General features: G+C 35.8%; 1 protein-coding gene across 1 annotated transcript in view; it reads left to right on the forward strand.

Moving 5' to 3' along the window:
* Nucleotides 1-12,482, forward strand: part of LOC582052 (low-density lipoprotein receptor-related protein 1) — a 131,025-nt gene that overhangs the window by 46,844 nt on the left and 71,699 nt on the right. The window contains exons 16-28 of the mRNA XM_030974056.1: nucleotides 406-604; nucleotides 998-1,117; nucleotides 2,335-2,481; nucleotides 3,007-3,147; nucleotides 3,607-3,723; nucleotides 4,256-4,327; nucleotides 7,434-7,595; nucleotides 7,902-8,036; nucleotides 8,437-8,556; nucleotides 9,303-9,419; nucleotides 10,322-10,450; nucleotides 11,212-11,337; nucleotides 12,202-12,408. Coding sequence (XP_030829916.1) covers nucleotides 406-604; nucleotides 998-1,117; nucleotides 2,335-2,481; nucleotides 3,007-3,147; nucleotides 3,607-3,723; nucleotides 4,256-4,327; nucleotides 7,434-7,595; nucleotides 7,902-8,036; nucleotides 8,437-8,556; nucleotides 9,303-9,419; nucleotides 10,322-10,450; nucleotides 11,212-11,337; nucleotides 12,202-12,408 — 1,792 coding nt within the window. The remainder of the gene's footprint in view (nucleotides 1-405; nucleotides 605-997; nucleotides 1,118-2,334; nucleotides 2,482-3,006; nucleotides 3,148-3,606; nucleotides 3,724-4,255; nucleotides 4,328-7,433; nucleotides 7,596-7,901; nucleotides 8,037-8,436; nucleotides 8,557-9,302; nucleotides 9,420-10,321; nucleotides 10,451-11,211; nucleotides 11,338-12,201; nucleotides 12,409-12,482) is intronic.

Raw genomic sequence — 12,482 nt, forward strand, 5'->3', positions numbered from 1 at the left:
TGTTTTGCTTAACGACATTAATCTCTTATATGCAATTAGAATATTATCCCTTGAGAAAATGTACTAATTGATACATAATTTTTTTGTCCATTTGGGTAATCGTAACATGTAGTTCAGCTTCTACTCAACTTCAAATAGAGCAGGCAAGCATTCGCTACTCCTGTGGACTTTATAAAGTCAGTCCTTTGCTCACTACTGCCTTGAACTGAAGCACTTGGCTTAAAGTGGACCTGATGAAAGCTTGCCTGATAAATTCTAAATTTGGTTCAAGCTGAACCATTATGTTCATTTGTTTTTTTGTTTGTTTTTGTTTTTACCCTTTTTGGCATTGGCTCTTCCAGCTAGTATGAATATATTTGCAGCAATGACTAATTTGACGGTCTTCTCTACTTTTGTATGATATAGACAGTGACAATCCGACCTCAACCAGAGCTGAATCACCCATTTGGTATCACTCACTATAAAGACATCCTCTTCTGGTCAGAGTACCGTACAGGGTTTATCTATCGCTATGATACTACCATGGAAACTCCTACACCTGTATCACTGCGTAAAGGTGGCTTGGTCTTTGAACTCAAGCTTTATGATGCTAATGCACAGAAAGGTATGCTATATTTTAACCCTTGACATTAGTTATATTAGTATGATTGATTTCAAATGTGGGATAACAAATCAAGAGGAAAAGAAGAACGAAGATTTAAAGTGTTTGATAGAGAAATATAATTGATACTTCAGTGTTTCAATTTTTATTCGTGATGCTGAAGAATTTTCAGTAAATATGGGGTTGAGTCCCTGAAACATATTGGGTTCATTGAAAGCTTTAAGATGGCTTTCATTGACAAAATTGGATTGCAGTACGATCATAGAGTGTGGGGTAGCCTTAGGAACATAGGTAGTACAAATTTGACTTGGCATCTTTAGCAAACATGCAAACTAGATAGAATACATGTGTGTCCGTCTGTGTCATCTTCATAGTGCTTTACATTTGTCTGTTCAGGTACGAATGCATGCAGCGTCAAGAATGGAGGCTGTGAGCATCTGTGTCTCCCTGTTCCTGATGGAAAAGTTTGTCAGTGTGAGAATGGAAAGAAACTCATCAACGGCACACAGTGCATCGGTTAGTATGGACTTTCATTCATACTTGGATTTCTATGGCATACATGTACTAGTAATTTTAATAAAAGCATATGCACTTAAACAGAGTAATTTCTGCGCATGAAGATTAATTGCATTGTTAGTGATGGGTTTGATAAGCCCTTCCAGTGCTGTAAATGGTCTTTCGCTGTTTGTTGTTTTCCTTGATATTTAAAAATAATGTTTTTTATGCCTCCGTTACGAAGTAGCCGGAGGCATTATGTTTTTGGGTTGTCCGTCCGTCCGTCTGTACGTACGTCCCGTTCTCGTGATCGCGTTATCTGAAGAACCGATTGATGGATTCCTGCCAAACTTTGGTCATGTATGTATCTTGCAGAGCCAATGAACTGATTAGATTTTGGGGTCACGAGGTCAAAGGTCAAAGGTCACAGGGCTCATTATGTATGCAAAAACAGCTCTTGATCGCGTTATCTGAAGAACCGATTGATGGATTCCTGCCAAACTTTGGTCATGTATGTATCTTGCAGAGCGGATGAACTGATTAGATTTGATTAGAGTTGAACCATGATAAAGAATGGAAAAGGGAAACATACTTAAGAGTTTGAATCTCTCATAAAACTCCAGCATAGTATGTGCTTGTTGGAACAAGTTATAAGTTTTAAAGTATTTCAGAATGTAACCAAAAGTGTACATGTACATAAACTTCTCTTGTGATTTAGTCCCATTGTAAAGTAATTACAATGATTTGTTGACTGTTTTTACCTTGACTTGATAACACTACATGTATGTTTAACTTTTACTTACACATGTGCTCCGTATGACTTTTTTTCCATTTGTGTACACGATTTGCTAGAGTTCCATCCATTTCATGACAATTGCTCTCTGGTCTATTTCTTACAGTAATAGAATTCCTTTAATTTAATCGCGTACCAAATACTATACCTACATGTAATCTTAACCCTAAACCTTCGTAGTTAGGTTGGTCTAAATGAAGAAGTGGAGGAAGGGAGGGAGTGTCAGTAACCCCTTGTAAGAGGGAAAATGCAAAGTTGAATAAATGTAGATGATGATGGTGAAAATTAAGAGCAATTGTTGCTGCAGTAAATGTCAGATCAGCAGTCTAAAATGTTGATGGAGAGTGTGTTTATATACTTGCTGGTATATGTATAAATCAAGCCCACATCGTTTATATCCATAATAGACTGTCAATGTTAAAGATGGTTTTCTTGTTCTTTTCAGAGGATCCTGATTATGTCCGCTATTCTCGATGTACCAAAGCTTCTGATGAGTTTGAGTGTAACAATGGTCGTTGTATAGAACACACTTGGCTATGTGATGGGGATAATGATTGTGGAGATAATACCGATGAAACTCATGGTGGCTGTTGTAAGTAGTATATTTATTTCTTATGAATTGATACATGTTTGTTTCATTGCTAATTGCCCGTCTTATGCTTTACTGTTTGTATAACAAACTGACGTACACATTGAGAAAGAAAGGTACATTCAAATATAACAATACAGTCATGTGACCGCAGATTATTGTTTAAAGTTACACTCCAATTTACTGCAGTCAAATCAATATTTAATGTTCATATATCTTAAATTGTTCTGAATATAAACAATGTATATGAATGAAAATGAAGAGTGTTGTGCATAAAATGTTAAAGATGTAAAAACACCACTTTCTATACATGTATGTTGCATTGATTGACATAATTAAATAATTATGTTTGTATGTTATAAGTTTAAACAAAAATACCTTTTGCTCAACAAGAAACATATAGTGAAATGAAATTAATAACTTTATTTCCATAACCAGGAGTTTGTACCACACAAATAACCAAACACGTGTATGCACGTAACGAGTTGAACTTGAATGACTTTGCTTGAATATTGCTTTCTTATATAGACAATCAGACATGTGGACCTAACAAGTTCCAGTGTCCAAACAATAAGTGTATCCCTATGCGGTGGACTTGTGACGGTGATTATGATTGTGGTGATAGCAGAGACAGTGATGAAACTCATGAGCTATGCAGTGGACATATTCGTAAGTATATATTTCATGAGTGCAGTTGTGCTATAATCAAATTTCATCCAGACATCTAAGAGTTACAGCTTATAATTTTTTTGTTTTGGTTAACCTATTTTATATACATGTATATAAACATATCAAATATATTAAGTAAAGGACATATTTTTCATTTATCTTTGACTTCAAGTCCCTAGGAGGATGGAATAACAAAAAAAATAATTATATATTGAAGGAGTACAATAGAATACCTTGAATTATAGGTTGATAATAATATGATTGCAGGGCCCTCAGGGAGAACAGTATGAATACTGATCAGGCTACCCTGGGTAAACAAGACATATTATTATTATTATTATTATTATTATTATTATTATAAAGCTCAACTTAATTAGCTGTCACCTTTATACAACATGTATCTGAGGAGGTTAAAACTGATATTAATTATAAGAAGCTGTGTTTACTCTTCTCCTGAAGCAGAGAAAACCTGTGATCCAGATGTGTTCAAATGTGACAATGGTCGCTGTATCTCAACATCATGGCATTGTGATCAAGAGGATGATTGTGGAGATAATAGTGATGAAAAAGATTGCAGTAAGTATGATCTCTTTTACATATGTCTACAGCTTTAGGTATATGTACATGTACAATGTATGAATTAATTTGATATCTTTGTTTGCATTAAAATTGATGTAAATAATGCAGGAAGTTGTCAAGATGTTGATGATATTTACTGTGGTAAATTATGAGGAAAGGAAACTGGAGAATAAAAATGGGATGTTTCTGAATATATTTAGATGCAAGAACTGAAAGCCAGAAAGATTGAATCATTAGCTTGGATAGTACTACAGAGATACAAGGAAAGAAAGGTTGTGAGGCAGCTTGAGAAGATCTATGATTAAATCAAGTTACTACTTGAGCAACAGTATGAAATAGAAAACTCATTAAAAGTGAGAAAAAGGGAATATATATCCATTTTTATGATGGTCACAAAAATTGTGGATATTTTATAGTGCATTTGAGACACAAACCAGAATGATTTAAATCGATTGAACATAATTATTTTGTTCTGTTGGTAGGATCATATTAATTTGTTCAAACCGTGTTTTGCATGTATTACCTGCAGAGTACTGTCGTGAAGGACTCTTTGAGTGTGCTAATGGTGCTTGTATCAGCATAACATGGCGCTGTGACAGAGGTATGTATATCTCATTCTCCTTCACCACGTCCCATCAGGAACCAAATGAGAAGGGTTGGGGGAGTGTGTACATTTATTTATTTAGTTCATCTTGCTTTTATCTTGGTTTCGGAAGAAGTCGGTCCTTTGAAGATTTAGTACATTATGTCTATCCAGTCCTTGATGGAGTAATTTTCTCTGTTCATGAACATGATACTCTGCATTCCATAAAATAGAATCATTGTGTACATTTATAAAACGAGAGGTACATGAAATGTACATGCCATCATGTACTGGTACATGAATAAATCTAGAATTGATTGGATATTGTACGACATCAAGGACAAAATCGACCCTAAGCAGTTTGGTAACAGACGCGGTACTTTGATTGTGCATTGCCTCGTCAGCCTGTTGGACACCATTCATACAGGTATCGACACCTCTGGAACCTTCGCTAATCTGTGCACAATAGACTTCAGTAGGGCGTTTGACCACGTTAATCACGCGATTGTGATCCAGAAGCTGATTGGGTTAGGAGTAGATCGCTCTATCATCCCTACTTTATGTAGCTTTTTGTCTCAGAGAACGCAAACTGTCCGCTACCATGGAACAACCTCCCAGGAGAGATCCATCACTTGTGGAGTGCCACAGGGAACACGTTTGGGCCCGATACTTTTTTTGGTATTGGCCAACGATGCTGCACAGATGACTGAAAACCGCTGGAAGTACGTAGATGACCTAACTTTGTTGGAGGTCATTAACAAATTTCAAACGTCCCTATTACAGTCTCATGTCGATTGCCTTACTACTTGGTGTCAGGAAAATGATGTTATCCCGAATGCCGCTAAGTGCAAGGCTATGCAAGTCTCCTTTCTCCGAACTCCACAGCATCCTCCTGATCTGCTCATCGACTCAGCTAGCCTGGAGATTGTTTCCGCAATTAAGTTGCTCGGGGTCATCATCCAATATGACCTCAAGTGGGATCAACAAGTCGATCGCATCATATCAAACGCGTCGAGGAGATTGTTCATCATCAATAAGTTAAAAAGGAATGGGGTCAACACTCAAGATTTGGTGACAATCTTTCAGCTCTACATTCGACCGGTACTGGAGTTTGCGGCCCCCGTTTGGACTTCTGGTATAACGAAGGCTCAGGCTGAAACCATCGAACGTATTCAGAAGCGAGCCTTGAGGATAATCGTTTACCCAAATTTACTGCCATATAGTGAACTCCTCAAGACTTTAAAACTAGAATCCCTTAGTAATAGGCGTCTCGAACTAGCAACTAAATTGGCCAAATCAGTTTTAACCTCTCCTGACCATCGCCATCTCTTGCCAGAAAGTAGAGAATCAATCACAGGTCGCAATCTTCGGAACTCCACTCACATGACATTACCTCGTATACGAACTCAAAGACGCATGCTTTCTCCCATTCCTTACTTTATACAACTTCTGAATTCAACTTCTTAGTTATGCCCTCATATGTTCGCCATTGTGAATTTTTAAATGTTAATTAATTATTGCATACTGATTATCTCAAGTATTAGTATTAATGTGATCTCCCAAAGCTGTTTTAATTTGTTTTTAATTTGAATTCAAAGTCCTTTCACTATAGCAATGATCATATTATATATAATTATTGATGGTAATTGTATGATCTCCCAAAGCTGTTTTAATTATGCCTCCGTTACGAAGTAGCCGGAGGCATTATGTTTTCGGGTTGTCCGTCCGTACGTACGTCTGTACGTTCGTACATCCCGTTCTTGTGATCGCGTTATCTGAAGAACCGATCGATGGATTCCTGCCAAACTTTGGTCATGTATGTATCTTGCAGAGCCAATGAACTGATTAGATTTTGGGGTCATGAGGTCAAAGGTCAAAGGTCACAGGGCTCATTAGGTATGCAAAAACAGCTCGTGATCACGTTATCTGAAGAACCGATTGATGGATTCCTGCCAAACTTTGGTCATGTATGTATCTTGCAGAGCCAATGAACTGATTAGATTTTGGGGTCATGAGGTTAAAGGTCAAAGGTCACAGGGCTTATTATGTATGCATAAACAGCTTGTGATCGCGTTATCTCAAGAACCGATTGATGGATTGCTGCCAAACTTAGGTCATGTATGTTACTTGCAGAGCCGATGAACTGATTAGATTTAGTGGTCATGAGGTCAAAGGTCAAAGGCCACAGCACACATTATGTATGCAATAACAGCTTGTGATCGCGTTATCTCAAGAACCGATTGATGGATTCCTGCCAAAATTAGGTCATGTATGTTACTTGCAGAGCCAATAAACTGAGTAGATTCTCGGTTCATAAGGTCAAAGGTCAAAGATCATGGGCTCATTATGTATGCAAAAATAGCTTGTGAACGCATTCTCATTAGAACTGACAGATGGATTACTATTTAACTCAGGACATCTTGCAGAGCCAATGAACTGAGTAGATTTTAGGGTCATGAGGTCAAAGATCAAAGGGTCATATATGTATATGAGAAATTGCTTGTAATCACGATATTCTGAGAACCTGTCAATGGATTACAATTGAACTTGAATCCGAAAAATTTCTTCTGTTTTGGTTTGTAAAATTGCTCTATGATGGAGGCATCATTTTGACTGCGCGTAGTCGAATTCCATCTAGTTTGTTTTTAATTTGAATTCCAAGTCCTTTCACTATAGCAATGATCGTATTATATATAATTATTTATGGTAATTGTATGATCTCCCAAAGCTATTTTAATTTGTTTCTAATTTGAATTCCAAGTCCTTTCACTGTAGCAATGATCGTATTATAAATAATTATTTATGGTAATTATATATACTTATTTATTTACTTATTATTATATACTTATATACTTATTATATATTTTTTTTTTTTTACTTATTAATGATTTAATTCATCCATGTGTTTTTTTACCTTGTTATATTTTTTGTTATGCATTTTATATTGTAAACTGACTTGTTTAGTCTTCAGACTTTTTAATCAGTACTTGAATAAAACCAAATATCTATCTATCTATCTATCTATGGTGTGTATGCTACGTACATGTATGTTTGCATGAATACTGATTATTTCATTAATCACTCCTTATTTGTCTCCACTATGATTGTCCATGTGATCCTCTAGATGATGACTGTGGAGATGGCTCAGATGAAGTAGACTGTGCATATTCATGTGACAACGAAACCCAGTTCCAGTGTCATGTATCACTACGGTGTATCAATATTGATCTCGTATGTGATGGAGTACAAAACTGTGAAGATGCCAGTGATGAAAGAGAAAAGTGCTGTAAGTTTTTATACTTTTTTTTTTGCAGTATCCTCTAGTACTTTGTCAAACCTGTTTCTTGTTGTAAAGCTGTCAGTGCAAACGTGCTTGACCTATTAATAGTAATGAGGTTGGTTTTTAGATGATATATTGCTTTCCTAAAATACATGTAAGGCAGAACAAATGTGGCTGAAGCTCAATGAATGAATGAGCCTCTGTGAGCACTGTACGCAGCTCTACTAGATGTACTACCAATATCTTCATGCAGGACGCACAGAAAACATACAGTATGTAATGTAACTCATGATCTGATCATTACCCACACAGCTTTCCATCCAGTGGTATGTAACATGCATGAATTTCAATGCGATGAACAACGCTGTATTCCTGAAACATGGAAATGTGATGGAGAAGAAGACTGCATCAATGGCACCGATGAATATAACTGTACAAATCCTGCGGGTGAGTCAGATCAATTTGATTTGCTTTATGTTAGTCTACATGTAGCTGCAAGCCTAGGAGTTTACAGACAAACACCTTTTCTCATATAAAGATAGAATATATGGGTATTTCGTGCACCTTGAGCTTTTAATTTTTAAGTGGATTTGGCGCCATATAAATCCTATTTATTACCCTATTGTAATGAAGGAATGTCAACACTTCTTGGGAATACTCTATGTGTCTGTTGGCTGACAGGAGGAACTTGTTTCTTCTGAATGTAAGGATTACAATCAATATCACTGTGGCCATTCAATTAGGCTGTGGAAAAACTGCCAGATAAACATGTCTTTGATTTCAATAGTTATTTAAAGTATGTTTAGATTTAACCCTGTATTTTGTTGCTGATTATGTTTTCTTTTAGTTCCTGTGTGCAGAGAGGAAACTCATTACAAATGTCCGAATGAAAACAAATGCATCCCTGATGCTTGGCAATGTGACGGTATAGCAGACTGTCAAGATCAGTCAGATGAGGTCAACTGTCGTAAGTCGCTTTCCATTTTTCAGCCAAGTTCAAAATATGTTGAGTCCACAGATTTATGAAGCAAATAAAGAACTAGATTTAATTTGACTAGATGCATGTAACTTCAAAGTTTGGAAGCAACAAACAATCTAAAATGTGGGTAGTGTTGTCTAGTCCGTTGTTTGTCTAATCTTGATTTTCTGTAGTGCTCATTTTTATATGACCCTGGTTTCTTGTCCCAGAACTTTAAATAAGTCAGCAGTTGCTTTGAACTACTTAGACAAAATAGAAACAGGATTTGCTTAACTGGTGTACCAAGTTTAGAACCGTTGGATAATCCCTTCAAAGAATGAAAAAAGAATAGAATTCTGATTCTCATTTTGTCACCTTGTAAAATACATTGCAAGTACATGTTCACTGTAGGAGGGCTTCGATAGACAACAGACTAAAAGAAATCATGTTTGGTGTTTTTAGTATGATTTTTGTGATGCCTGGTTTTAAATGGTGTATTTCAGAGTGATTTTTTGTTGTTTGATTTAGAGATGTATAACATGAATGCACAATGAACTCTTCATTGTGATTATTATACATCTCATACTCATTAGAAGTTAAACGTTATCCACATGAACATTAGCTATATATATAGCATAAATCTTAATATTAAAAAAAATGATCATCACATTCTATACATGTATCATCATCCCTGCGTGTTCTTGATCTTTACAATGTATTTGTTATTACTCTGAATTTCTTGTATTTGATATTAGAATTGCTTCGGTGTGAGGTGAATCAATGGCAGTGTGAGAACCATACCATGTGTCTCCCATTACATAACCTCTGTGATGGAGCTCAACAGTGTATTGGAGGAACAGATGAATTGGATTGTAAGTAACCTTATCAACCTTGTGATGTCTGATTTGAAGAAAAAGAAGAAGGATAAATCAAGCTTTAAGTATACACGTACATGAGCATGTAACAATTACGGCATACAACCTGTATAGAACCTGTACATAACTTGTTTTTCTTCTACCCTTTCACTTATCATTTCCTAATCATCTCTAGTATTATTGTTTTGTAACTCTATCTATCAAAGCTCTCTGTGTATCCTAGAGTTCATTCAATGTTGTGCTACATATATGTACATGTAAATATAGGATGATGTTTTCCTAGTAGACCTACAATATATATGAATATTACCTTTGTCTGTAATGGCCAGGGCACACTACACTATCCTACTGAATTGGCTCAAATCATTGACAATCTAATGGTCTGAAGCCATCAGATTCTGAGCCAATTTTATTTTTAGATTTTAGAATTTAGATCTTATTAGGCATGTGACTATTGAGATCCTGAATAATTAAGATTTTAAGTTTCAATTTTCTTATTAAATGTTCTTGCAAATTCTTCCAAAATCTAATTGTAGTTGAACCGTACAGTGTGCTTTGGGCTTAATAAGTAATCTGACTTATCTCATGATATCATGAGTTGGGAACATTATAATATCTGCTTCTTATACAGCACTTTTTTTCCAAAGCTTTTGTAGTGTAATTACCTCAAGCTGTATGCTCTATTTGAGTTCTCCTTGTGGTTCTGATTTTACAAGCATTAGACATGCCTAACTCTAGCAGTAAAATCAGCCTCATAGAAGATACATGTACATGTATATAGCTTGGCTGTACGTGGAAAAGGAACATGCATGTTGATTTTAAAACTATAACATCTTTATGCAGTCCAACTGTCAAAACAACTCTATACTTGATACTGATCCACTTCTCTATCATATTAGGTGACCTATCTATGTGTGACAAGGCAGCATGTAAAGAGGAATGTCAGGTGATACCTGGGAAAGGGGTCATGTGTTACTGCCCAGAGGGTAAGGTCATTGACCCAGAAGACTCCACCAGATGCATACTGGGTAAGAATTCATGCATGGACTTTCATTTTATAACTTTTAAGCCCATAACTATGACCTGTATTCCTGTTATTTTATGTGTAATAGATGGGGATACAAACAGTTACTACTTGTATTACACTGATCTGTGGTCACAGAATTGTAATAGCAACAGCCCCCCCCCAAAAAAAAAATACCTTTTTATTTTTCGTTAAAAGAAATTATTATTCTGCTCTAATACTACAAATTCATTATTATAAATTGCAATATTGTTTGAATGAATGCATAGCTGCCAAATGTTACAACAACAAAAAAAAAAATCGTAATTGTTACAAATTTCCCACCCTCGTTAGGAAATTACGAAAAAACAAAACAAAAAAAAAACATCAAAATGCCCATTCTGTCCTGTAATTGGCAATTTGGGGATGTTCATTGGTTCATCGAACACATCAGTCATGATGAAATCATGCATATTCAACCAATGATCCATACAAAAATTATTTCTGTATGAAGGAACTGTAAAAGGCATTGATCCGTGTTTTTTTAATTTTTTATACAATTTTTGTCATTAAAATACAACTTTTGGGATTGAAGAATATAGTTCTTGAATGATAAGATATTCAGTTTTACTTAAATGTTACTAATTGAACATTCCAAATGTTGGCAGCTATGTGAATGTCACCTTCCCATTTTTGGTGCTCTCCTTGATTTGGCACAAACTTGGTGCAAGATTCAATTAAATCCTGATGAAGATTCTGACTATTTGTCTGTCCAATTTGTTTTAGACACCAAGATGTGTACGAAGCGAGGTCGTTGCAGTCAGCAGTGTATCAATGGGAAAGGAACTTATGTCTGCAAGTGTTATCCTGGTTATCAGATGGCTAGTGATGGTTGGACCTGTAAAAGCAATGGTAAGCTCAACTCAGTACCACTGGTCACTTCATGCACTATTGATGTTACACCAATTTTAGGGTCAGTTTAGTTATTGATTAGGTTATACTAAATTTTGATAATCCCTTTAACATAGTACATGTACACCGCATAATGGAACCACAATAGACTAAAATGTGAATATTGTGATGAAGCTTGATTGCAAATTTGTTTACCCTTACCATGCCACTTTTTACAAACAAGTTTCATAGGATTTAATAAGGCAAGGTTTTATATGTGGACCCTTTGATAAACACAATGTTTGGATGACATCAAGCGGCGGATTAAGAATAATAATAATAATATTTAATTTTTATATAGCTCTTAATAAAAATGTATCTAAGCGCTTTACAAATATGCTATTGGACTTTTATGAAGAAGTGAGAGCAAGCTCTGTTGATCAAATAGGATGGATGGGCATAGCTACTAACCCTGGCCTGGGATGGCCTGGGATGGCAGCAGATGAATAAAGGAATGAATGTTTGGATTAGGTTGGTTTGGATGGTTTTCACTGTCTGCACTGGTAACTCAAAGGGTTAAGAAATGAATCAATATGAACTGTTGATTGTAATGTTTTGTTATATCAATATTTATTGCTCTTTCTAATATTCTTGTTCAATTAATATTGTTGAATACATTATTTGCAACCGTGAGTTGACAATGTCGGCGTTTTTCTTGCATTCTTACTGATTTATGATCTTACTTGCTTCATGGTGCTTATGCAATCAATAACCTTTTGTTCAATTGATTGATTCAGAAATGATGATGAGATGAAGGAGACCACACACATTGTCTCATACTCTCTCATGTTTGCTCACTCTTCTATACCTACATTTATCATTCAGCCACAGCCAACCCATACCTGATATTCTCCAATCGCAATCAGCTTCGTCGTGTCAATCTGGCTACCAGCGAGTACAATGTCCTTGTCTTTAACCTTCACAACAGTATCGCAGTGGACTTCCATTATAGCAACAGCTCCATCTATTGGACTGATGTGGTAGATGATAAGATTTATCGTGGATGGCTTGACGAGAATTCTCCTAATGCAGGTATGTAAACCTGCTCACCTGAATCACCTACAACTAGCTCACACTCATTTAAGCAAACTAACATTATTCTTGTG

The sequence above is a fragment of the Strongylocentrotus purpuratus genome, unplaced genomic scaffold, assembly GCF_000002235.5.
Source record: "Strongylocentrotus purpuratus isolate Spur 01 unplaced genomic scaffold, Spur_5.0 spur5_scaffold_7, whole genome shotgun sequence".
NCBI lineage: Eukaryota > Metazoa > Echinodermata > Echinoidea > Camarodonta > Strongylocentrotidae > Strongylocentrotus > Strongylocentrotus purpuratus.